Source organism: Carcharodon carcharias, chromosome 2, assembly GCF_017639515.1.
Source record: "Carcharodon carcharias isolate sCarCar2 chromosome 2, sCarCar2.pri, whole genome shotgun sequence".
NCBI lineage: Eukaryota > Metazoa > Chordata > Chondrichthyes > Lamniformes > Lamnidae > Carcharodon > Carcharodon carcharias.
Window position 1 is genome coordinate 35,209,950 of NC_054468.1, and position 27,979 is coordinate 35,237,928.

At 44.1% G+C, this 27,979-nt stretch overlaps 1 protein-coding gene across 5 annotated transcripts; it reads right to left on the reverse strand.

Moving 5' to 3' along the window:
• Positions 1-27,979, reverse strand: LOC121292673 (cell wall protein DAN4-like). Of its 5 annotated transcripts, none has more exons than XM_041214955.1 (8): positions 27,808-27,979; positions 19,730-19,912; positions 15,215-15,418; positions 14,734-14,934; positions 13,029-13,241; positions 8,265-8,447; positions 1,151-1,275; positions 1-459 (listed from the first exon to the last, which is right to left on the reverse strand). In XM_041214955.1, exons 1-7 carry the CDS (start codon positions 27,884-27,886, stop codon positions 1,154-1,156), a joined length of 1,185 nt encoding a protein of 394 aa, XP_041070889.1. In that variant the 5' UTR covers positions 27,887-27,979; the 3' UTR covers positions 1-459; positions 1,151-1,153. The 5 variants fall into 5 exon arrangements, with proteins under 5 accessions (XP_041070889.1, XP_041070880.1, XP_041070906.1 ...); XM_041214946.1 differs by having other exon boundaries at positions 1-456; positions 27,808-27,977; XM_041214972.1 differs by having other exon boundaries at positions 1-456; positions 14,734-14,841; positions 27,808-27,976.

The window sequence follows — 27,979 nt, forward strand, 5'->3', positions numbered from 1 at the left end:
TTGTGTAATCTCATTGCATTTATTGGAAATCAGGTGGTTTCTTTCTCTAATAAGTGGCCATCCTACAATGGCTGTTTTACAACCAGGTAATAAGTTGAAAATCTACCTCCAGTTGTTTCTGAGTAACTGTGCTAAAATTGCTTGGAGTAGCCATTCAAATATTCTATCATTACAGTAGTTTTATTAAGTTAACAAGTGTGCCAACTTTAAAAAGATTCATGCACATACTTAGTGGAAATGTTAATTTACCTGGTGTATTGTAATTTCCATTCAGATTGATGAATCAGCAACTACACAATTAGATTTTAGGTAGTAGAGATCATAGGAAGGGAGCTCAATATAAACTTAATATTAAAATCTTGTTCTACTTTAAGGATAACGAAGATCACACAGTTATTCAAATTGAGACATGGAGTGTATTTTTCTCAGCTGATGGTCTCTCCTTTCCCAATGCTCCTGCTCAAAAGAAACAAAATGTCATTGCACTTGCACCACATACATTTGTGTTTAGTTTGCAAATAATGATGTTTATACTTAAGAATGGATGAAATCTCCAGTGAGAGTACTATCTGAAGTATAGTTTTATAGTTGTAGTTATTTACCAGTGGACCTGCTTCTATAGTTTATACAAAATATATCGCAAACACTATTATTTTAATAATCTTCTTCAGAGAGGCAGGATCTGGTAAATGAAAAAAACAATGACTTTAACAAATTATGTCTTGTGATGTAGCATCTCAACTGTATTGTTGGGATAAATTTTCCCTGCAGTTGGTAGGCACCAGCTTCTAGTACAATTTTAATTTGATAATCAGCAGTTTAGACACAATAGGGTTAATGGAGCCCTTCTGTGCTATTTCTGTTTCAATAATTGCTGTCAAATTACATGTAAAGCAAAAATGCACTTCCTGCATCTTAATAATTACCCTTTACTACCTTAAAATTGTGCCTTTATAATGAAAATATTCTGCTTGAATGTTGTGGTTGATCTCAGTTGTTCCCAGGAGTTTGCATTGAGTTTAGGTAGGAATACATTCACAAATAAAGTGAAGTAAGATATTTTTTCACAAACCATTCAGTCGTTCAGTTGTAGAAGAGTCAGTTAATAACACAGAATCTATACGTTTCATGGTTATTTTCCACAACATACCTGCTAGCTTGAAGTTCCTAATAGGTTAGCTTGAAGATATTGATAAACTCTCTCTCTTGTTAGTTGATCAGCCAAATTCACATCATCACTTGTGACAGTAAGCCTTAGGATAATTTTGCGTTTTGCTGCACATAATGTGGAAAAATTATTAATGATTGAACCAAGCTGTAGCCAGGGTGTTCCTTAAATATTTCAGTTCTCTGACTATGGATAATTGTATAAATATAGAAAAGATAACCAAATGTTCTGTGAAACATGATGGTAATTAGGTTATTTGATTGAGTGTAAATCTTGAGGTTGTGCATATAAATGTCAGCTAAAGAGGAAAACTGCACATGCTGGAATCCTGTCATAAAGACAAAAAGTGTTAGAAATACACAACAGTAACTGTAAAGAGAAATGCCTTCATTTATCTAATTCCCTATTTAAAGTTATTATTGCATTTGCTTCACCATCCTTACAGGCAGTAGATTCCGGATCATAATGACTTGATACATTAAAAATGTCTCCTTACCCCTGCTTCTGATTCTTTTCCAATTTTTTAGAATCTGTTCTTGGGTTATTCTTCTGTCACTGGTAATAGTTTCTTCTTATTTATTCTATCAAATCCCTTCAAGATTTTAATTGCCACCACTAAATAGCACCACTTTGAAGACCTTTTGCTCATTTATTGTTTTTCTGACTAATCTGTGTTTCCAGTCCACTTGAGTTTTTCCTTTTTCTGGTTAAATGTTCCTATCTTCTCTAGGCTTGCACCTCAGCTAACTATTCAATACTCTACTCCATATTTCAACCTCTTAATCTTCTGTGTTCTAATGAGAACCACCCCAGCTTCTTGAGCCTTTCCACATGACTGAAGTTTCGCATCCCTGGTACCATTTCAGTAAATGTGCCCTGCATCCCCTCTAAGGCCTTGACATCCTTCCTAAAGTTTGGTGCCAAGAATTAGATGCAATCCACGGATTTGGCCAAACCAGTATTTTATAAACTTTAGGAAGGATGTCAAGGCATTAGGAAGGGTGCAGAGGAAATTTACTATATTGGTTTAGCTTAACTTGCTTGTTTTTTAAGTCTGTGTCATCATTTATAAAGCAATTGTCTTGCATGCTTTTTTTAACAGTCTCAGTTTCCCAACAACCCAGAAACTGCCCTAGTGTCCTGTCCAATATTTAGCCCTCAAACAAAATCACTAAAAGCGGATCATTGATAGTGGTGAAATCATGGTGTTTATAACACATCTCCTACATTGCAACTGTGGCTACACTTCGAAAGTAAGAAAAGTTGACCTTACATGAATAGAAGCTCTTTGAAATTTGAGAGATTGTTGAAATATTGGATACAATTTTGAAATAGCTATCTGAGGTGCAAGTCTAGAGAAGATAGGAACATTTAACCAGAAAAAGGAAAAACTCAAGTGGACTAGAAACACAGATTAGTCAGAAAAACAATAAATGAGCAAAAGGTCTTCAAAGTGGTGCTATTTAATGGTGGCAATTAAAATCATGTTGGCACCATGATGCACATCTCCATTGTCACACCAGTGTGACTGGCATGAACCTCGTGCGCCAACGTGAGGTTGCTGTGGACCTCCCTGCTGGCCATTGATAGACGGGCATTTAACTGGTATACTGGGTGCCCCATCTATCTCACACAGGGACACTGAGCCACTGAGGTCAGTGCCTGTGTGAGGGCTTGCAGGTCTGAGCACAACCCCAGGAACCCTTGATTCCGTTCTTGGAGCAGCCTCTTCATCATAGTCGGTCAATGAGTGGTCATGCTCCACAGGGACTCCTCCACAACGGAGACCATGGCATGTATACCCTCTTGGATCTCCGCCAGATCCTCATGCATACCCTGCTGGACATCCAGCATCAGCTGCCTAATGGATGACTCCAGAATCCCAGTCGTCCAACTGCTAGTGCCCTGGGCACTCTCTGCCTCTGCCTGCACCTCAAGCGAGTGTGAAATGCCCTCATCAATGTGCACCAAGATACTAGCCGCCAAACTAATGCCCACCGAGATGCTGGTATCTGTGCTGGTGCCTAGTTTAGAAGAGTGGGTGTGACGCAGGTGCTTGGGGAGCATCGTGGTCCTCCAGGGTCAAGGGTAGCTCCTGGAGGTGCTGTGCTTCATTGCTTGATGGAAGATCTAAGAGAGAAGAAGGACATGCCATTAGTTAAAGTCACCATACTGTCACTGTGCATACCAGTCACCCTGGTGTGACAATGGAGATGTGCATCATGGTGCCAACATCTTTCAACGATCAACAAGCAATGAGGCTCCCATCAATGATGAGATGGCACAAGAATGTTTGAACCATGTGATTATAGAATATGACAAAATTATTGCAGCATATCAATAAATAACTATGAAATTTCAAGTATATTTCAAAGTTTCTAATGAAATGTTTGGGCTTTCCAGCTCAGAACTTGTCGTAAGTCAATCTTCCTTTCATTTAAAATAAATCAGTGTGGGTACATTGCAGTTTGGTGAGGGCAGGAGAAGAAAGTCAAGGCCAATAAGATTCATACATTTAAGTAAAGTTTCATCATGCCAATGACCGTCTCATCTGATGAGGCTGTGGCAACTGAGGAGATGCCATCCGTGGCATTGGCCACTCCCTCCCGGGCAGGGCCAGCACAGGCTCCACTGGCCAGAGGACGACCGCCAAGGTCATTAAGGCCAACAAGACAGCAGAGTGAGCATGCTGCCTCCAATGCCGGTGCCAGCGAGGGGGGGCACCTAGATGTAGCACCCGTAAATGGAAGTTTTAAAGCACCTTAAGCACAAGAGGGACTGGTCATGGGTGATCTTTTGTTCCCCCATTTTGGTTTTCTTTCTTTAATGGTGTGACCACCAACACCGGATATTGTTTTGTTCAATACTATGTGAGTTCTAACATTAAATTACATTTGCTTTTGTGTTATTGGCTTCAGTATGCTTCATTTGTTTGTAGGCGCAGGGTATGGCAATATGTAATGCTGGACGTGGGTGACTCGAAACTTTATTGCACAGGCACTGAGTGTATCTTGGGGGCCAAGGAAAGGGTAATTTCTGTGATCCAGGATGGAGGTGGCAGCCCTGGCATGAGATGGCAGTTCTTATTTGGTAGCCTCCCTCCCCGGAAATTACCGAGGTCTGGGTTCCAAGCCATACTCCTCTTCTGACTCACTACTGGACTCATCATCTGGGGCCTGTGCAACTGTGTCAACATCCTCTTCCTCCAGTGGGACCCCCCTTGCCAGTGCCAGATTGTGGAGCGCGCAAACACTATCAGAGACACCTGCTCTGGGGGGTATTGCAGTGCACCCCCTGAATGGTCCAGGCATCGGAAGCGCACCTTGAGAAGACCTATGGTTCTCTCTACCACTGCTCTTGTGGAGGCATGACTCCTGTTGTACCGCTGCTCCGCCTCTGTGCTTTGGTAGCGGAGAGGCATCATGAGCCACCTTCTGAGGGGATAGCCCTTGTCACCCAGCAGCCATCCATCCAGCCAGGCTGGAGCACTGAAGAGCCCCGACACCTGTTAGGATCTCAGGACATAAGCGACATGGAAGCTGCCTGGGTACCTTGCACAGACTTGAACAATCTGCATCCTGTGGTCACACACTATCTGCACATTCATGGAGTGGAATCCCTAACAAAGGCACCTGGCTGACCCGCTGGCGCCCTGATGGCCACATGTGTGCCGTTGATGGCACCGTGGATGCAGGGGAACCAGAAAATGCTGCAAAGCCTCTGGCTCGCTCAGCCTGGCTGGCCTAGTCTGTACAGAAATTAATAAAAGTCAATACCCACCTGAACAGAGGTTCTGTCATCAGCTTGACACAACTGTGGACAGCTGATGTGGGAGACTCCACACAGCTCCCCCACTGAGCCCTGGAAATAGCCGGAGACATAAAAGTTGAGGGCCACTGTGACCTTCAGAGCCACTGGCATTGGGTCAATCCACATAGCCGGAGCTGATTTCAGGCCCAACCATCTGACAAATGGAGGTCACGGTCACCCTGGAGAGACCGAGCCTCCTTCCACATTGCACATTGTAGATATTGAGGTAGCTGCATCACCGCATGTAAACCCTGGCAGCAGGATAGTGGCATCTTCTGTGACCCCCTTCTCCTAGGACTTCCTGCTGGCCCTGCACCCCTGGTGGCTGCGCTTCTCCTCCCACTGGTCCCTCCCCTGGAAGCTGCATTGGGACACCTGATCTCTTCTCCCTTCTGCCCGTCTCTTCCTCCTCAAGAGAGGTGTCCCCAGTGGAGACCACAATCCCCATTACCAAGATAAGGGAAGGCTGCCTGATACCTGGAAGTGCCCAGATAGTCCGAATCCTTATGGGGCCTGGAAGGCACCAATGAGTCCTGAAATGACGCATGGAAATGCTAAGAATGAAGCTCCAATCATATTTTAAGCTGCTAAGTCTCAATAAGCCACCAGCAGCAAGTTATCTCCGAAGATCCTCACTTCTCACAATGACAATGCTGCTGAGCCTTCTTATCCCACCCGTGGATGTGGTTTTGCAAACTGTGGGCTGCCCGCCAGCCCGTTTTGCCCACGCGATGAGCGAAAAATCACATGGGCAACATAAAATAGCCATCAATTGGTTGTCAAGGGCCTTAACTGGCCTCTTAATTAATGGCGGATATGGCTCCGACTCCTGTGGGCGATGACGTTGGGACACTTGCCTGACGTCATTTCATGCCATTTTACGCTCATTCAGGTCGGGTGCCTGTCCGCCCGCAAGCGAAAAGTTCTGCCCATGATAAATTTGATCCTGTAGCCACTGTGACAACTGCAGTTAGAGTTTGCCATTGTATTGTTACAGATTAGCAAACAAGATGGTGGGGTCACTTTTAATTTTGACAGGGGTGAAAAGCATTCTGCAGCAGATCAGACCTCTGTTATACAACCAGTTTTGTACAACCTTCCATTAATTTCACTGGCAAAGAATTACAGGCCCATTGCAGAATGGACGATGACCCAGTATTACCCTACCCATAATTGAAAATGCACCCAATGTATTTGACACACATTCAACAATATCTGAAGTTAAATCAGTTGTGACAGGAAGTTCTGTAAATCTAGCTGATGTGATTTATTCTGACCAAAACTAATGATATTTTGTGCAGTGAACCATCTCCTTTTAAGCTATTAATTTGAATTTGGCAGAACTCAGAACTGGCAATAGAAGCATAATTAATTTTCAGCTCATGAGATTAAAAGTAATCACCTTCACCAGTAGCATAACAATAATATGTTTAAATGAATTAAATGAATTGTGAAAATGACCAGTTTGTAATCATACAGATAAATAATGTCTCCAATTCCCTATATTCTTCAGCATAAAAGAAATCCATATGGCAAGTACTGGTGAATTTCTCAATTATTATTTTTAAAAATAATTTGAAATGCATGTTAATTAGAATCGTTGATCCAAGTTGCCATTGAATTATAAGTTGTTAAAGGTTCAATTAAATAAATATTGCCGCCATTACTTTTCAACGAATTCAAAAACATTAAACTTTTTGATAAAACAGAATTATATAACAGAAATCTCAAGACCTCTGGTGGTAAAGTATAATTACAATCTTCTGACATTTATCTAGAAAAAAGAGAAAAAAAGGACTTGCTTTTATGTAGTACCTTTTACATCCAATAGATATCCCAAATGCTTCACAGCTGATGAAGAAGTTATTGAAGTATAGACAGTGTTGGAAGATTGCAGAGAGAGTCCTGTGCAGGCCCTTTGGAAAAAGCTGTGATGATTGCTTCTTTCTTTATGTAAATTCAGGGACTGTGTACATTATTACATGATTTTGTGATCTCCTAATCATCTTCTTGGAATTGGCTCGTTCAGCAAGTATGCCTACACCTCTTTCAACTCCAATGCTTTGCTGCATCACACACCTATAATTATTCCTAAACTCATTCTGAATCATTCTATAAATTACTCTTGGATTATTGCATTCTTTCGATTAATTGATTCAAGGGCCTATAAATTACTTTGAGTCTGCTTTATAAATGTGCATCATTACCTCTACCACTGAAAGGTGGGCAGAGGTAATGTTTGAGCCCCTGTTTGTTAGTCTGTCTGTAAACAATAGGGTACTGCAAACTAATGGATGGATTTTGACAAAACTCGGTACACAAATATAGTATCGTCCAAGTAAGAATTATTAGCTTTTGTTGAAGAGGCAGATCTGGATCCAGATCCTGAAATGTTTTAACGGTTCTGTTAACATTGGGAAATAGGGTGAATTGACTTTTTCTTTTAGAACCTTGTGGGTTCCTGTCCTTGTCCTTTGACCTAAATTAAAGGCCTTCTTGGGAACTTCTCCTTTCTCTTTAGACCTGCACCCTGCAGTTCCCTCACCCAGTAGACTGCTAACAACTTGGTATCTCCCTTGAGATCCAGAACTCATTCGACATTCACAGTTACTTTAACTTTAGAGCAACTCATCTAAGATTCTTAGACTTATTTTCCTCAGCAATCTACTAGTACGTCCAACTGGAGAGAAACTTAAACAGTTCCCTTCACCTTAGAGCATAATCACCAACTGAACTCCAACTGCTCTCTATTTCTCAGTCTCTGTGGGTCCCCTGTTGCTAGGCAACAGCACAGTTTTCCCTACTTTGTTTTAATTTCCCCAAGCCACTTCAAGGGTCATAAAACCTCATTAAAATGCTGTTACACAAACAAACCCATAGACTTGCAGGCAACATTCTAAAGTGAAACGAAAACCCGGGTTTCCCCTTTCTTAACACACAAATACAATATATAAATTAAACTTAAACTTAAAGCTATTGTTCATTCCAAACACGTACAAATACATGTATAACTTAATTAAAATTATCTCTCTTTCCTAACACACTGAATGGATGTATGGATGCTGCTTCAGCCTGCCCTGAGTCGAAACTGGATTTAAAACTGAGCGCTTCTACAGTAAAACCCTGGTGAGACTCAGTCCTATGGGAATTTGCCAGCCCTCAAATTTTGAAATCGTGACTTACATACTGTCACAATTTCTTCCACAGGAATTGCTCGAGTTTCATTGTGTTCAGCACCATAAGAAAGAAATAGCTTTTATGGGTAAGGTTTGATATTCATAACTACCTTTTATTGTGGAACTGACAGTAGTTGTTGAGGTTATCATGTTCTGAGTTGTCAATGGCTGAGTTCTGCTCTGTGTAGTTGTTAGTACTAGTATGGACGAAGGTGGTTCAGGTGCTTGTGATGAAGTTGTTGATGATTCAGAGGAAGACATTTTTGTTGTTATTGCACTGTTTGAAATGGCTGCTTGAACAAAACAAAATCAGTGTTGGACATTTTAATTAGTGCATTATGTGCTATGCTACCTATTCTGATTCAGTAGGAGCTTAAGACATAAGAACAATTCTACATCTCATCATATTGGGGTTTTTTTTATTCATTCAAAGGATGTGAGCATCGCTGGCTGGGTCAGCATTTATTGCCCATTCTAATTGCCTTGAGAAGGTGGTGGTGAGCTGCCTTCTTGAACCGCTGCAGTTCATGTCTTGTAGGTACATCGACAGTGCTGTTAGGGAGGGAGTTCCTGGATTTTGACCCAGCGACAGTGAAGGAATGGCGATATATTTCCAAGTCAGCATGGTGTGTGGCTTGGAGGGGAACATCCAGGTGGTGGTGTTCCCATCTATCTGATGCCCTTGTCCTTTTTAATGGTAGCAGTCATGGGTTTGAAAGGAGCTATCTAAGGAGCCTTGGTGAGTCCCTGAAGTGCATCTTGCAGATGCTACACACTGCTGCTACTGTGCATCAGCGGTGGAGGGAGTGAATGTTTGTGGATGTGGTGCCAATCAAGTGGCTGCTTTGTCCTAGATGGTGTCCAGCTTCTTGAGTGTTGTGGGAGCTGCACTCATCCAGGCAAGAGTGGAGTATTCCATCACACTCCTACCATCAAAGCCTGTAGATGGTGAACAGGCTCTGGGGAGTCAGGTGGTGAGTTACTCACCGCAGGTTTCCTAGCCTCTGACCTGCTCTTGTAGCCACAACATTTATATGGCTAGTCCAGTTCAGTTTCTGGTCAATGGTAACCCCCAGGATGTTGATCGTGGGGGATTCAGTGATGGTGTTGAATGTCAAAGGGCAATTGTTATATTCTCTCTTGCTGGAGACGGTGATTTCCTAGCACTTGTGTGGTGTGAATGTAACTTGAAATTGAACCAGTAAGTAGAGGCGGGAGTGCATACTTGGAAATCCAGGGCAACGAAGCCTCGGAAGATGGGTGCAGTCATTGAGGCAGTCCGGGTTGGAGTGGATTTTGAGGGAATTCAGAGGCTAGATCTTCGAAAATGGAAACTTTGGAGCTCTTTGTGAGGGAGACAGAGTTTCAACGAGATTGTTTATCTCAGTGTTCACTGATGTCTGGGTTGGTTACTGAGAAATCTGTGGGACCTATCTTAGTTGCATTTGTATAAAATTTGTAATGTGGGGGTTCAGCTACAGTCTGCTATTTAATACAAATTTTTTTTCATGTTATTTCTTAATGTTAGAGCCCAAGATAGATATTGTAAATGGTTTTAGTTTTCTGACGTTGTGTAGTAAAGTTTATTTTTATTAGTCCAAAGTGCATGGATTCTTATGGCTTTATTCTCTTAGCCAGTTTCTTGAATCTCAAACTCTGTCTATTTTAAACAAAAAGTTTTTGGTCCCTAACTGAATCTTAACAAAAACTTGGAAGTCCGGTATAAGATCATAATATAATGTAACATTTCAATAATATAACATTGCAATGCCCAACTATTATACCTTTCTATACTTAGATTGTTAACTATTGTCACTCCAGTTGTGACTATAAATCAACAAAATATAACCAGTTTCTAATTCTGTCACAACATCTGGATCATTTTCATTACAATTAGCACGAAATGGATGTTAAAGAAAAGGTCTGATCTTTACTATTTCTTGTTGTTAATGGATCTGGTGTCTAGTGATAGTCATGGCTCAGTCGCCCTTTTGCATCTAAATCTGAAAGTTATTGATTTAAGGACAAAAAGGCTGATACTCCAGTGCAGTAGTGAGGATTCACTTTTATGTTGGAGATCCTGTCTTTTGGATGAATTATCAAATTGAGGTCTGAATTCAGTACAAAATAACTGTTAAAGAGAAGGTCTGATCCTTACTAATTCTTGTTGCTGAACTGAGCCCTGTTGTTGAGGCAGTTGCTGCTTCATTTGTTGGTAGTTTAGTGGAGCTCTCAGGAGTAGTTAGTTCTCTTGTGCTTGTTGCTCCAAAACTCTGAAGTAAGTGACAATTGCCTGGATTTTCTGGTGAGCGTTGATGCCGGGTGCATTGTCACTGCCTGCAATGATTTCTGCACGCAACCTTTTCACCCCTTTTCATCCAGAACTTTTGATCCAGCCACAGCTGTGATAGATCAACACACCCTTTCAAGGGGAAGTCCTGCGAGCCGAAGAGAAGATGGGCAAGAGAGGGCATGTCCCCTGTTTACAACATTAGCTGCCTTATTCAGGTAAGATTTTAAAAGTCTCAAGTCTCTCAGTGGGTTTGAGTGGCTGAGTGAGTGAATGGTGGGACAGGAATGGTTAGTTGGGTTTGGCGGGGGGAGCCAGTCACATCAGAGTGTAGTCAGCTCAGGTTGCAGTGGGTAGTTCGGTTAGGTCCGTGGGGTTTTTGGTTTGGGGGTGGGTAGTTAGGTCAGGTCAGGGTGAAGTCGGGTTAGGTTGGAGGGTTTAGTTGGGACTAGGGTGTTGGTCTGGTCAGGGTAGGTATTTGGGTCGGGGCTGAGTAGCTTGCTCGGCTTGTGAGGTAGTTGGGTCGGTTTGGGGATATTGTCAGGTCTGGTTGCGGATGCTTATTAGAGTCAGAGGGAGGTCAGATCGGTAGTTCAGTCAGGGGAGATGTGTATGTGGGACATGTCGGGGTGTAATAGGTTGGCTCAGGGTTAGTCTGGTCAGATTGTGGGGTGTGGATAGTGGTGTCATGGGTTGGTTGTGGGAGAGAAACTCAGCTCGGGCCGGGGAGGTAATTACGGTGGTGGGGGGGCAGGGGGTCATGTTTGAAATCCGTTCAATTTCACCTTTTAACTCCTCTCACTTCCTCCAAATAAAAGGTGTGGCTATGGGTACCCGCATCGGCCCCAGCTATGCCTGTCTCTTTATGGGGTATGTGAAACATTCCTTGTTCCAGTCCTACTCAGGCCCCCTCCCACAATTCTTTCTCTGGTACATCGATGATTACTTTGGTGCTGCTTCATGGTCTCGTCGGGGCTTGGAAAAATTTATTAATTTTGCTTCCAATCTGCTACCTTCAAAAATCAGTTCCTCTGACATGTCCTCCTTCTTCCTTAACTGAGGTTTTCCACCCACTGTCGTTGACAGGGCCCTCAACCATGTCCGGCCCATCTCCCGCGCGTCTGCCCTCACGCCTTCTCCTCCCTCCCAGAAACATGATAGGGTCCCCCTTGTCCTCATTTATCACCCCACCAGCCTCCGCATTCAAAGGATTATCCTCCGCCATTTCCGCCAACTCCAGCATGATGCCATCACCAAACGCATCTTCCCTTCACCCCCCCCACCCCCCCAACCCCTGGCGGCATTCCGTAGGGATCATTCCCTCCGGGCCACCCTGCTCCACTCCTCCATCACCCCCTACTCCTCAACCTCTCCCTATGGCGCCTCCCCATGCCCACGCAAAAGATGCAACACCTGCCCCTTCACTTCCTCTCTCCTCACTGTACAAGGGCCCAAACACTCTTTTCAAGTGAAGTAGCATTTCACTTGCATTTCCCCTAGCTTAGTCTACTGCATTTGTTACTCCCAATGCGGTCTCCTCTACATTGGAGAGACCAAACGTAAACTGGGTGACCGCTTTGCAGAAAACCTGCAGTCTGTCCACAAGAAAGACCCAAACCTCCCTGTCGCTTGCCATTTTAACACTCCACCTTGCTCTCTTGCCCATGTCTGTCCTTGGCTTGCTGCATTGTTCCAGTGAAGCCCAACGCAAACTGGAGGAACAGCACCTCATCTTCTGACCAGGCACTTTACAGCCTTCTGGACTGAATATTGAATTCAACAACTTTAGATCTTGAACTCCCTCCTCCATCCCCACCCCCTTTCCATTTCTTCCCCCTTCCTTTTGTCTTTTCCAATAATTTATATAGATTTTTCTTTTCCCACCTATTTCCATTATTTTTAAATCTTGTATGCCCTGCTAGTCCTTCCACCCCACACCCACTAGAGCTGTACCTTGAGTGTCCTGTCATCCATTCTTAATTAGCACATTTGTTTAGATAATATCACCACCTTCAACACTTTGTTCCTTTGTCTGTGACATCTTTTGATTATCTGCTCCTATCACTGCTTGCTTGTCCCTACAACCACACCACCCCACCCCCCCACCTTAAACCAGCTTATATTTCACCCCTCTTCTAATATTCAATCAGTTCTGCTGAAGGGTCATGAGGACTCAAAACGTCAACACTTTTCTTGTCCACCGATGCTGCCAGACCTGCTGAATTTTTCCAGGTAATCCTGTTTTTGTTTTGCATCTTTAATCACTGAGTCACGTCAGAGATTAACCTGTGTAGAATTTCCTTGGTGAGTATCCCGGTAAGTAGTGTGTACCTAGCCCAAATCCCCTTCACTGAGATCAGTGTAAGAGACATTCACATAGTGTCCCAGGCAGTGCAAACCAAACAACGGGGAATTTTAAACATTCTGGGCAATTACAGTGTATGTGAGCACATCAGGACTTCCAATGGATTCTGACGCGCATCACACACTTCAGTCCTGCTATTGGCGCTCCGGGTCTCGGAAGATTCAGGATGTTATTTTGAGCACCATCAGTATGAAAAAGCTGTTAAAAATAAGATCTGACCATTACTAATTCCTGCTGGTGATAAACTGATTCCTGTTGTTGAGGTTGTTGCCGTGAATTGACTTGTTAACAGCTGATTGGAACTCTCTGCAATCGCTGGTTCTGGTGTACTTGCTGGTGCTGTTGTGGATGGAAAGATTGGTGTTGCAGTTGTTTGTAGAGTTATAGAGAATGTCTCAGCAAGTGTTGTTGTAATTGTAGCAGTTGATGTAGCTGTATAAACAAAATGAAAATTTAACTTTAAAATGTTAGATGAGACTCCACCGTTACTTATTTTATTTAAATTATATTGTTATAAATACTTAGTTCAGGCTCATGGTAAAACTTTAGAGACAATTTTAGTTCTGAGAAGATTAATGTTTAACTGTTGAAAATGGGATAAATGAAACTAAAGCAGCTTGAAGGCTATTACACTTAAAAGGTTGGGGCCATGTTGACTTAAGAGGTTAACAGTTAGAAAGGTAAGATGATAAAACAGCAGATGGGCTTACTAAATTGGAGGATTGGAGATGAAGCGCCTATACTGCTTGCAAGGAAATGTTATCCAAAGGGTTGTTATGTTTTTGGTGCTCGAGCTACAATTAATTTCAAAGCATTCAGTGAGCCCTGAAAGGCTAGTTCATCATGGAGATGGGTGGAGCATAATAAAGTTCTGAGGAGTCATGAATGGTGCAATCATCAGCGAACATCCCCACTTCTGACCTTATGATGGAAGGGAGGTAATTGATGAAGCAGTTAAAGATGGTTGGGCCTAGAGGTGCAAAATTGGAACTCCAGGGCAATGGAGTCTTGGGAGATGAGATTGAAACCTTGGGAGGGGTGCAGTCGTTGAGGCAGTCTGGGCAGGACCAGCCTCAGAGGGAACTCAGAGGCTAGATCCTCAAAAGCGAGAACTTTGGAGTCATTCAAGAATGAGATAGAGTTTCAGTGAGATTACTTATCTCAGTGTTCACTGATGCCTGGGTTTGTTGCTGAGAAATCTGTGGGACCTGTCTTGGTTGCATTTGCTATTTCACGTGTAGTGTGGCATTTCAATCACAGTTTGCCTGTTAGTTCATGTTTACCTCATGTTAATTCTTAATGTTAGAGTCCAAGATAGGTTGTAAATTGTTTTATTTTTCTGACTTTTATGGCAAATGTTATTTTTATTTGTTCAAAATCCACAATCTTGTGGCTTTATTCTGTTAACAAGTTTCTTAAATCTTAAAATTTGTCAACTTTAAACACAAAGTTATTGGTCCCTAACTGAATCTTACCAAGGTATAAGATCATAACAATATAATGTATCATTTCAGTAACATAGCATTATAATGTCCTGCCTTTAAGTCTTTCTATACTTAGAATGTTAATTTTTGTCACTCCAGTTATAATTATAAATCAACAAAATATAACCAGTTTCTAATTCTGTCACAACCTCTGGATCATTTTCATTACGATCAGCACGAAATGGATGTTAAAGAAAAGGTCTGATCTTTACTATTTCTTGTTGTTAATGGATCTGGTGTCTAGTGATAGTCATGGCTCAGTTGTTTGCCCTTTTGCATCTATATCTGAAAGTTATTGATTTAAGGACAAAAAGGCTGATGCACCAATGCAGTAGTGAGGATTCACTTTTATGTTGGAGATCCTGTCTTTTGGATGAATTATCAAATTGAGGTCTGAATTCATTACAAAATAACTGTTAAAGAGAAGGTCTGATCCTTACTAATTCTTGTTGGTGAACTGAGCCCTGTTGTTGAGGCAGTTACTGCTTCATTTGTTGGTAGTTTAGTGGAGCTCTCAGGAGTAGTTAGTTCTCTTGTGCTTGTTGCTCCTGAAATGGATGCAAGGTTTGGGATTGTTATTGTAAATTCTTCAGATGAATTTGTCCCAGGAGGAGTAGTATTAGTTGCAGCAGTTGATGTAGCTAGGTCAATGAAATGAAAATATTGCCTTAGAATATAACATGAGATTGAATCTAATTTGGTCTACGAATTACATTATGCAACATTTGAGTAATATCCTATTGCAATGTCCAATGATAACATCTTTCTATGCTCATGGAGTTAAGAGTTCTCACTCCAGCTGTGATTTAAAGCAGCAAAATTTAACTGGTTTTCAATTCTGTCAGAGACTCTGGTGTGAGTTTTATTATATTCAGCATCATCACCATGAAATAGCTGTTAAAGAAAAGATCTGACCCTTACTAATTTCTGCTGTTGATGAACCAGTTCCTGTTGTTGAGAATGTTGTGGATTTAGTTGCTGAGGTGCTTGATGGCTGAGTAGAGTTCTCTGTAGTTGTTGGTTCTGTTGCATTTGTTGTTCCTAATAGAATTATTGGTGTTGTAGTTGTTGACTGTACAGGTGTAAACAATCTAGCAGGAGTAGCTGTAGTCAGAGCAGTTGATGCTGTGTCAATAAAATGAAAATTCAACCTTAGAATATAACATCAGATTCAAACTTATTTGTTCTATTTAAATTGCATTACACAACACCTGAGTAATATAGTATGGAAATATCCTATGATATCATTCTATCATTATGTTGTTAAGTGTAGTCTTTTCTATGTGAATTGGAAGCAACAAAATGTAAACCTTTTTAATTTGTTTTAATTCATTCATGGGATGTGGGCATCACTTGCTAGTTCGGCATTTATTGCCCATCGTTAATTGCCTTTAAGGTGGCGGTGAGCCGCCTTCTTGACCTGCTGCAGTCCTTGTGGTGTAGGTACAGACACAGTGCTGTTAGGGAGGGAGTTCCCAGAGTTTGACCCAGCGACGGTGTGTGGGAGGCAATGGCGTAGTGCTATTGTCGGTGGAATAGTAATCAAGAGAACCAAGATAATGCTCTGGGGTCCTGGGTTTGATCCCTGCCATGGCAGATTGTGGAAATTAAATTCAATAAAAACCTGGAATTAAAAGTCTAACGATGACCATTGTCGATTGTTGTAAAAACCCATCTGGCTCACTGATGTCCTTTAGAGAAGGAAATCTGTCGTCCTCACCTGGTCTGGTCTACACGTGATTCCAGACCCACATCAACGTGGCTGAGTCTTAAGTGCCCTCTCAAATAGCCCAGCAAGCGACTCAGTTGTAACCAAATGCTTCAAAGTCCAAAAAGTGAGTGAAACTGGACAGACCACCCAGCATCAACCGAGGCACCAGAAATAACAACGGCAATTGCAGCCTTTTCGACCCTGCAAAGTCCTCCTTACTAATCTCTGGGGGCCTAGTGCCAAAACTGAGAGAGCTGTTTCACAGACTAGTCAAGAAACAGCCTGACATAGTCATCCTCACAGGATCATACCTTCCAGACAATGTCCCAGGCCCTGTCCCACCGGCAGGACAGGCCCAGCAAAGGAGGCGGCACAGCGGTATATGGTTCGGAGGGAGGGAATTGCCCTGGGAATCCTCAACATCGACTCCGGACCTCATGACGTTCCATGGCATCAGTTCAAACATAGGCAAGGAAACCTCCTGCTGATTACCACCTACCACCACCCCCCACCCCCCCACCCCATCAGCTGATCAACCAATGCTCCTCCATGCTGAACACCACTTGGAGGAAGCACTGATGGTGGCAAGGGCGCAAAATGTACTCTGGATGGGGGGGCTTCAATGTCCGTCAACAAGAGTGGCTTGGTAGCGCCACCACTAACCGAGCTGGCCGAGTCCAAAATGACATAGGCGCTAGACTAGATCTGCAGCAGGTGGTGAGGGAACCAACAAGAGGGAAAAGCATACTTGACCTCATTCTCACCAACTTGCCTGCCACAGATGCATCTGTAGGGGTGACCACTGAACGATCCTTGTGGAGATGAAGTCCCGCCTTCACATTGAGGATACCCTCCATTACATTGCGTGCACTACCACCATGCTAAGTGAGATAGATTTCGAACAGATCTAGCAACTCAAGACTGGGCATCCATGAGGCATTGTGGGCCTTTAGCAGCAGCAGAATTGTACTTGAACACAATCTGTAACCTCATGGCCTGCCATATCCCCCACTCTACCATTACCATCGAGCCAGGTGATCAATTCTGGTTCAATGAAGAATGCAGGTGCGCATGCCAGGAGCAGTACCAGGCATACCTAAAAATGAGGTGTCAACCTGGTAAAGCTATAACACAGGAGTACTTACATGCTAAACAGCATAAGCAGCAAATGATAGGGCTAATCCCACAACCAATGGATCAAATCAAAGCTCTGCATTCCTGCCACATCCAGTTGTGAATGGTGGTGGACAATTAAACAACTCACTGGAGGAGGAGGCTCCACATATATCCCCATCCTCAATGATGGAGGAGCCCAGCACATCAGGGCAAAAGATAAGGCTGAAGCATTTGCTACAATCTTCAGCCAGAAATGCCAACTGGATGATCCATCTCTTTCTCCTCCAGAGGTCCCCAGCATCATAAATGCCAGCCTTCAGCCAATTTGATTCACTTCACTTGATATCAAGAAATGGCTGAAGGCACTGGATACTGCAAAGTCTAGGGCCCTAGCAATATTCTGGCAATAGACCTGAAGACTTGTGCTCCAGAATTTGCTGCGCCCCTAGCCAAGCTGTTCCAGTACAACAACACTGGCATTTACCCGACTATGTGGAATATTGCCCAGGTATATCCTGTACACAAAAAGCAGGAACAATCCAACCCTCAGTTACAACACCATCAGTCTACTCTCCATCATCAGTAAAATAATGGAAGGGGTCAAGCAGCACTTGCTTAACAATACCTTGACACTCAGTTTGGGTTCCGCCAGGGTCACTCAGCTCCTGACCTCATTACAGACTTGGTTCCAGCTTAGACAAAAAAGCTGAACTCCAGAGCTGAGGTAAGAGTGATTGCCCTTGACATCAAGACCGCATTTGACAAAGTGTGGCATCTAGGAGCCTTAGCAAAACTGGAGTCAAGAGGAATCAGGGGGAAAAGTCTCCACTGATTGGAGTCATATCTAGCACAAAGAAAGATGGTTGTGGTTGTTGGAGGTCAGTCATCTCAGCTCCAGGACATCACCGCAGGAGTTCCTCAAGGTAGTGTCTTCGGTCCAACTATCTTCAGCTGCTTCATCAAAGACCTTCCATCATAAGGTCAGAAGTGAGGATGTTCGCTAATGTGGGGATGTACGTTGATGATTGCACAATGTTCAGCACCATTTGTGACACTTCAGCAGTCCATGTCAAAATGCAGCAAAACCTGGACAATATCCAGGTATGGGCAAGTAACATTCACGCCACACAAGTGTCAGGCAATGATCACCTCCAACAAGAGAGAACCCATCCATCGCTGCTTGATGTTCAATGACATTACCATCAATGAATCCCCCACTATCGACACCTGGGGGTTACCATTGAACAGAAACTGAACTGGAATAGCCATATAAATACTGTGGCTACAAGAGCAGGTCAGAGGCTAGGAATCGTGCGATGGGTAAGCCACCTCCTGACTCCCCAAAGCCTGTCCACCATCTTCAAGGCACAAGTCAGGAGTCTGATGGAACACTCCCCACTTGCCTGGATGAGTGCCGATCCCACAGCACTCAAGAAGCTTGACACCATCCAGGACAAAGCAGCTTGATTGGCACCACATCCACAAACAATCACTCCTTCCACCACAAACGCACAGTGGTGGAAGTGTGTATCATCTACAATATGCACTGCAGGAATTCATCGAGGCACTTCAGACAGCACTTTCCAAACCCATGACCACTGCCATCTCGTAGGACAAGGGCACGAGATAAATGGGAACACCACCTTCCCAAGGGCAACTAGGGATGGGCAATGAATGCTGGCCCCTCCAGCAATGCCCACATCCCATAAATTAATTTTAAAAATGGCATTATGTTTCCAAGTGAGGATGGTGAGTGGCTTGCAGGGAAACTTCCAGGTGGTGTTTCCATGTGTCTGCTGCCCTTGTCCTTCCAGATGGTCACGGTCATGGGTTTGGAAGGTGCTGTGTCAGGAGCTTTGGTGAATTCCTGCACTGCATCTTGTAGATGGTACACACTGCTGCCACTGTGCGTCAGTGGTGGTGGAGGGAATGTTGAAGGTGGTGGATGGGATGTCAGTCAAGTGAGTTGCTTTGTCCTGGATGGTGTCAAGCTTCTTGAGTGTTGTTGGAGCTATACGTTCCATCACATTCCTGCCTTGTGTTGGAGATTAGTTACTAGTTTCAGGATTTGGAGCCCCTGTAGCCACAGTATTTGTGTGGCTAGCCCAGTCCCGTTTCTGGTCAATGGTAACCCCCAGGATGCTGCTAGTGGGGATTCAGTAATGGTAATACCACTGAATGTTAAGGAGCGATGGTTAGATTCCCTCTTGTTGGAGTTGGTCATTGCCTGGCACTTGAGTGGTGCGAATGTCATGTCAGCCCAAGCCTGGTTATTATCCACATCTTGCTGCATTTGGACATGGACTGCTTCAGTATCTGAGGAGTCTGGAATGGTGTTGGAGATTATGCTATCATCAGCGAACATCCCCACTTCTGACCTTATGATGGAAGGAAGGTAATTGATGAAGCAGCTGATGATGGCTGGGCCTAGGTGGGTTCAACAATAATGTACTTTAAATTAATGCTGTCCATAAATGGTCATAAAATATATGCATAAATATGCACTAAAAATACATAATACTTTAACATTTGTTTTTAAAATAATCCTGCTATTGCTTTCCTACCAGGAGATGCAATGTAAAATGCCTGATAGTGTATCTTTTTATTACTTGCTGCTGTTGTGGAACTGATCCCTGTTGTTGAGGTTGTTGTGGATTCAGTTGCCGATGGTTGAGTGGAGCTCTCTGCTGTTGTTGCTCCCAATGTGGTTGTAAAGACTGGTGTTGTAGTTGTTGATTGTAGAGATGCCGATGTTCCAACAGGAGTAGTTGTGGTAGGTGCAGTTGATGTAACTGTAGAAACAAAATTATAGTTCAGTCTAGATGGGACTCAATCTTTCTTGTTCTGCTTTAATGACATGATGTTAAATCTGAGAAATAAGACATTGAAATTTCCAGACATGGTATTGTTCTGTGCATAATTTGTTACATGGTGACACTCCAACTGTGATTATAATAAAAGAAAATAGAACCAGTTTTTAATTCCATCCGAAACTCTGGAGTGAGTGTCAATTGCCCAGATTTTCTGGTGAGCGTTGATGCCAGGTGCATTGCCACTGCCCGCAAAGATTTCTGCACCCAAGTTTCTCACCCCTTTTCAACCAGAACTTTTGATCCAGCCGCAGCTGTGATACATCAACACACCCTTTCAAGGGGAAGTCCTGCGAGCCGAAGAGAAGATGGGCAAGAGAGGGCATGTCCCCTGTTTACAACATTAGCTGCCTTATTCAGGTAAGATTTTAAAAGTCTCAAGTCTCTCAGTGGGTTTGAGTGGCTGAGTGAGTGAATGGTGGGGCAGGAATGGTTAGTTGGGTTGGCGGGGGGAGCCAGTCACATCAGAGTGTAGTCAGCTCAGGTTGCAGTGTAGTTAGGTTATGTCACTGGGGTTTTCAGGTAGTTGAGTCAGGACAGGTGGAGGGTTTAGTTGGGACTAGCGTGTTGGTCTGGTCAGTGTGGGTATTTGGGTTGGTTTGGGGCTGGGTAGCTTGGTCAGCTTGTGGGGTAGTTGTGTCGGTTTGGGGATATTGTCAGGTCCGGCTGCGGATGTATATTTGGGTCGGAGGTTGGTCAGATCGATAGTTCAGTCAGGGGATGTGTAGGTGGGTCAGGTCACGGAGTATTCAGGTCAGGGTGTAATAGGCTGGCTCAGGGGGTTAGTCGGGTCAGATTGCGGGGCGCGGATAATGGTGTCATGGGTTGATGGTAGGAGAGACATTCAGTTCGGGCCGGGGGTGATAATTATGGTGGTGGGGGGGCAGGTCATTTTTAAAATCAGCTCAATTGCACATTCATTAAGTAATATCATCACCTTTAACACCTCTTTGTCCTTTTGTCTGTGACATCTATCGGTTATCTCCACCTATCACTGGCCCTCTATCCAGCTCTAGCTGTCCCACCACCCCTCACCTCCCCGCCCCCCCCCCCCCCCCCCCCCCCCCCCCCCCCCCCCCCCCCCACCCCACCACCCCCCCCCCCCCCCCCCCCCACCACCACTTAAACCATCTTTTATTTCACCTCTCTTCTATTTTTACTTAGATCTGTTGAAGAGTCATATGGACTCGAAACGTTAACTGTGTTCCTCTCTGCAGATGCTGCCAGACCTGATGAAATGTGTTGTTGCCAGTGCCATCAGGCAGCAACTGCTCACCAATAACCTGATCACAATGCTCATTCTGGGTCCTGCCAAGATGACCCAAACTTGTTACAGACTTGGCCAAATATGGACAAAAAAGTTGAATTCCAGAGGAGTTCGCTCTTCACATCAAATCAGCATTTTATTGAGCATGGCATCAAGGAGCCTTAAAAAAAAATTGAAGTTAATGGGAATCAGGGGAAATCTCTCCACTGGCTGCAGTCATACTGAGCACAAAGGAAGATGTGGTTGTTGGAGGCTAATCAGCTCAATCCAGGTCATTACTGCACGAGTTCTTCAAGGTAGGTACAAGACCCAACCATCTTCCGCTGCTTCATCAATAACCTTCCCTACAACCTAAGATCAGAAGTAGGGATATTCGCTGATGATTGCACAGTATTCAGTACAATTATAACTCCTCAGATACTGAAGCAGTCCGTGTCCCTATGCAGCAAGGCCTGGTCAACATTCAGCCTTGGGCTGATAAATGGCAGGTAACATTTGCGCCACACAAATGCTAGGCAATGATCATCTCTAACAAGAGAGAATCTATGTCATGACAAAGGTATCCACATGCAATTGGAGAAGTTGCTCCTTCACAGCGGACAGCTGATGAGGCAGATTTCATTTCTCCAACTGAGCAAGAAACTCAACAACAATTAGTCCTAGAGGTCAACCATTCCACACAAATGCAGCAAATCAGCAACAAGATTTACCACAGCAGTGACACACCATGGTAACAACATTCCCCAGGGAAGCAACATCAACCCAGGAACCAGCAGTTGCCATATGAAAAGCCAACAATAACTCATACATGTACTGTTAAAAGACCTGAAAACTTTAAAGACTATAGGCTGGATTTTATGGGGTGCCATATTCCCCACCCGTGCAATTAAAAGGTCAATCATCGACCCACCCAGCCAAAGGTCTGCTGCTTCACAGCCATTTTACTTGGAAGCAAGCTTAATAGTTTCAGGATGAGATTTCTGCTCTCATCTGGGAAGAAATCCCACCTTATGTAATCCTAGCAGCACCAGGTTCAAGCAGTGGCTACGGCTATGACTACAGCCAGTCCCGGAGAAGAAGTGATGGAGCCTAGATTTGGAGGTAGACCTGGGGTCTTGGATAGGCCTGGCTGGACCCCAGTGAGGAGGGACAAGGTTTGAGATTTCCAGGGGAGGGAAGGGGGGCAGAGGGGGGGGAGGGGGGGGCAGGGTGGGACAGGGTGGGAATGATTAAAAGGGGTTATGATTTTGGGAAGGGGGGATGCTTCTGATGCACTCAGAGATCCCCCAAAGGAGGCCTTGCCCCTTCTTTCCTAACAGCGGCCCACGCAGTGAAAGTTGCTGGTCTACCGTAGTAGCAGATGTGGAATAGGCCCAAGGGGAGGCAGGCTCCATAACACCATCCATGCCCACCATAATATGGGAGACAGGTCTGGGGTGGGCAGGAAGGTGGTGGTGAAGGAAACGTGCTTTATTTTACAAGCCCCTCCCACCTTCAAATACCTGCAGAGGACTGTAAAATCCAGCTGTATGTGCAATTGGAACAGACTAGAAAGAACAAACAGTTTTTGTTTATTTGTGATAGTTTTCCTTTATCGACTATTTATATGGAGTAAATTATAAATGATAGTGGATGTTTTTTTTCTTTTTTATGAAAGAGGGATGTTTGAATAAATACATTGTATACACTGGTTTGCCACATTCATACAACATCTGATGTCATTAAATGTAAGTAAAGGTTTTAGGGCTGTGGCCATTTTTACCCATCATTTGGAACACCTTCCACTATCCCATCGGTGCAAGATTTCTCTCCAGCGACCTGCCCTAGCCCTAAACTTGCATCTTTCTCTCGTTTCTCAATTATCTTTTCTTTATTCCCTCTCTGAGATTATCTTGTCCACAAGACCCACCTCCTTCTCCCTCAATCCTATTCCCAGTAAACTGCTGACCAACTAACTACCCCTCCTGCCCCTATGTTAACTGATACTGTTAATGGTTCTATCTTCAGGTGCTAACCCTTTCTTCTTTACTCCGCCGTCATCATCCCACTCCTCAAAAATTCAACCCCCGACCCCAGTGTCCTTGCAAACTATTGCCCCATCTTTACTTCCTTTTCCTTTCCACCACCTTTGAACATATTGTTACCTCCCAAATCCGTGCCAATCTTTCCCGGAGCTCCATTTTTGAATCCCTCCATTCAGGTTTCCATCCCACCAGAGTACCAAAAAAGCTCTTATGAAAGACACAAATGCCACCCCAAGTGACTTCTCATCCCTCTCAACCTGCCTGCAGCTTCCGACACTGTTGATCATACCATCCTCCACAAATGCCTCTCTACTGTTGACCAGCTTGAGCGGGGCTGATCCGGCTGGCCCGCATCATTACCTCTGATGTTCCCCGAGGCCCTTTCTGGCTCCCTGCTATTTCTCATCTACATGCTGCACCTCAGTGACATCACCTGAAAGTACAGCATTACTTTTCACATGTACACTGATGACACCCTCACCGTCAACTCTCTCAACTCCTCCACTGATATTAAATTATCAAACTGCTTATCCGACATCCAGTGCTAGATGAACAAATATTTCTTCCAATTAAATATCGGAAAGAATGAAGCCATTGTCTTCAGTCCATGCTCCTAACTCCATTCCCTAGCTACTGACTCCATCTCTCTCCCTGGCAACTGTCTGAGGCTAAACCAGACTGTTTTTAACGTTAGCCTTTAGTGCAAGGGGAATGGAGAATAGAAGTAGGGAAGTATTGCTACAACGGTACAGGGCATTGGTGAGATTGCACCTACTGTGTATAGTTTTAGTCACCTTGCTTAAGGAGAGACATACTTGCATTGGAAGCAATTCAGAGAAAGTTCACTAGGTTGATTTGTGGGATGAGGAAAAGTTGAGAAGGCTGGGGTTATACTCTTTGGAGTTTAGAAGAAAGACAGGTGAACTTATTGAAACATACAAGATTCTGAGCAGAGATAACATACTGACCTCTACCTTGCGGAGGCTGAGCGTCAATGCACAGACACTTCCTCCTACCTCTCCCTGGACCATGACCCCACCACTGAACATCAAGCCATTGTTTCCAGGACCGTCACTGACCTCATCTCCTCTGGGGATCTTCCTCCCACAGCTTCCAACCTGATAGTCGCCCAACCTCGGACGGCCTGCTTCTACCTCCTACCCAAAATCCACAAACAGAACTGTCCTGGTAGACCGATCGTGTCAGCTTGCTCCTGCCCCACAGAACTCATTTCTCATTATCTTGACTCCCTTCTCTCTCCCCTTGTCTAGTCCCTCCCCACCTACATCCGTGATTCCTCTGACACCTTACGTCACATCAACAATTTCCAGTTCCCTGGCCCCAACCGCTTCCTCTTCACCATGGACGTCCAATCCCTCTACACCTCCATCCCCCACCAGGATGGTCTGAGGGCCCTTAGCTTCTTCCTCGAACAGAGGCCCGAGCAATCCCCATCCACCACTACTCTCCTCCATCTGGCTGAACTTGTTCTCACACTGAAAAATTTCTCCTTCAACTCCTCTCACTTCCTCCAAATAAAAGGTGTGGCTATGGGTACCTGTATGGGCCCCAGCTATGCCTGTCTCTTTATGGGGTATGTGGAACATTCCTTGTTCCAGTCCTACTCTGGACCCCTTCCACAACTCTTTCTCCGGTACATCGATGATTACTTCGGTGCTGCTTCGTGCTCTCGTCGGGATGGAAAAATTTATTAATTTTGCTTCCAATCTCCACCCCTCCATCATTTTCACGTGGTCCATCTCTGACACTTCCCTTCCCTTCCTTGACCTCTCTGTCTCAATCTCTGGTGATAGACTGTCCATCAATATCCATTACAAGCCTACCGACTCCCACAGCTACCTCGACTACAGCTCCTCACACCCCGCTTCCTGTAAGGACTCCATCCCATTCTCTCAGTTCCTTCGCCTCCGTCGCATCTGTTCCAATGATGCTACATTCAAAAACAGTTCCTCTGACATGTCCTCCTTCCTTAACCGAGGTTTTCCACCCACAGTCGTTGACAGGGCCCTCAACCGTGACCGGCCCATCTCCCGCGCATCCGCCCTCACGCCTTCTCCTCCCTCCCAGAAACATGATAGAGTCCCCCTTGTCCTCACTTATCACCCCACCAGCCTCCGCATTCAAAGGATCATCCTCCGCCATTTTCGCCAACTCCAGCATGATGCCACTACCAAACACATCTTCCCTTCACCCCCACTGTCGGCATTCCATAGGGATCATTCCCTCCAGGACACCCTGGTCCACTCCTCCATCACCCTCTACTCCCCAACCCCCACCTATGTCACCATCCCATGCCCACGCAAAAGATGTAACACCTGTCCCTTCACTTCCTCTCTCCTCACCGTTCAAGGGCCCAAACACTCCTTTCAAGTGAAGCAACATTTCACTTGCATTTCTCCCAACTTAGTCTACTGCATTCGTTGCTCCCAATGCAGTCTCCTCTACATTAGAGAGACCAAACGTAAACTGGGCGACCGCTTTGCAGAACACCTGCGGTCTGTCTGCAAGAATGACCCAAACCTGCTTGTCGCTTGCCATTTTAACACTCCACCCTGCTCTCTTGCCCACATGTCTGTCCTTGGCTTGCTGCATTGTTCCAGTGAAGCCCAGCGCAAACTGGAGGAACAACACCTCATCTTCAGACTAGGCACTTTACAGCCTTCTGGACTGAATATTGAATTCAGCAACTTTAGGTCTTGACCTCCCTCCTTCCATCCCCACCCACTTTCTGTTTCTTCCCCTTTCGTTTTGTTTTTTTTCGAATAAATTATATAGATTTTTCTTTTTCCCACCTATTTCCATTATTTTAAAATATTTTTAAATCTTTTATGCTTCCCCCACCCCCACTAGAGCTATACATTGAGTGCCCTACCATCCATTCTTAATTAGCGCATTCATTTAGATAATATCACCAACTTCGACACCTATGTGTTCTTTTGTTCTGCTGTCTGTGACATCTTTTGATGATCTGCTTCAATCACTGCTTTTGCCTACAACCACACCACCCTCCTCCACTTCTCTCCCACCCACCCAACCCCCACCCCCCCACCACCTTAAACCAGCTTATATTTCACCCCTTCCTGGGATTCACCTAATTCTGTCGAAGGGTCATGAGGACTCAAAACGTCAACTCTTTTCTTCTCCGCCGATGCTGCCAGACCTGCTGAGTTTTTCCAGGTAATTCTGTTTTTGTTTAAGATTCTGAGTGGGCTTAACAGGGTGGATACTGAAAGGATGTGTTCTCTCATGGGGAATCTGGAACTGGGGGCACAGTTTAAAAAATGAGTCTCCCATTTAAGATGGAGATAAGGATTTTTTTTCTCTCAGATGGTCATTAGTTTTTAGAATTCCCTTCCTCAGGGGGCAGTAGAGGCTGGGTCATTAAGTATATTCAAGGCTGAGTTAGACAGATTTTTGATTATAAAGGAGTCAAGGATTATGGAGGAAGGCAGAAAAGTAGAGTTAAAACCACAATCGGATCAGATATTGAATGGTGGAGCAAGCTCAAAGGACCGAATGGCCTATTCCTACACCTATTTCTTATTTTTAAACTAATATTTAAAAACTTAGAATGTTTTAGTGTATTAAGCCCAATTTTTAATTTGCTCAATGTACATTTTGATAAGTGATTTTATTTTACTGCCTTTTGTTTCCTAGTTGGGCACCTGTGAAAACCCTTTTTTTTTGGACAGCCTGATGTCATCACCCCAGCTCCATGTTGTGAACTCCTCAGTAAACAACGCTGCAATCAGTTGCAATCGTGGAATTTCAGCACTCCGACTCCCATGCCTTTGTGTATTCTACTTGTTCGGTCAGGTGTAACTAGATTTTCAACAATGGGATTATGGCTTATATTTGCAAGGAGGATGGAATATAAAAATTGGGTGGAGTTCCTACAACTGTACAGGGCATTAGTGAGACTGCACCTCGAGCACTCTGTCCAGTTTTGGACACTTTACTTAAGCAGGGACATATTTGCATCTCCAGTTCAGAGAACCACAGCAATAGAGAAATGGAAATTCTCACCAGAGAGATCCGTAGATCTCTCAACAAGACTTACTTCAAACAACGGCAAGGGCCCTTGTTTTGTCATAGACCATAAACACCGGGCCATTATGAAATCCATATAGTTTAATTTACCCGACACCCAAAAGGAAAAAACAATAAAAACTGGGAAATAAGAATACTGGCCCTAACTGCTCTTGTATACCCTAAAATGGAACACCAGCGAAAACTGGGAAATAAGAGCACTGGTCCAAAAATGTTTTTCCCTTCTGGGTATAGAGTGCATGTTCTCTCCCATAGAGATATAATGGAAATATTGACCCCCTAATTGTGCGCTGAAGTTTAACCAGCTAAAATCACAGTTTACCGAAAAGTGCCCGAATACATAAAGAACACAATCCTAATTTATGTAATTCCATCTAATGCCCAGGTAAAATTGTCTCTTGATGTTTACTGTCCCATGAACAATTACAGGCAATTAAGATATCAGATTTGCTTACCTGTTGTATTCTGTCCGTAAATTAAGTCACTGATAACCATTGAAAGAAAGGGATAGATCCAAGCTGTTGCTCTCCCCATGTTGCGATATGCTTCCTTGTACCCTTGGATGCAATGTTTTTATCAGCCTGTGCTAACTTCCTGAAAGCAAGTAACTCAGTTGCAATCAGCTGT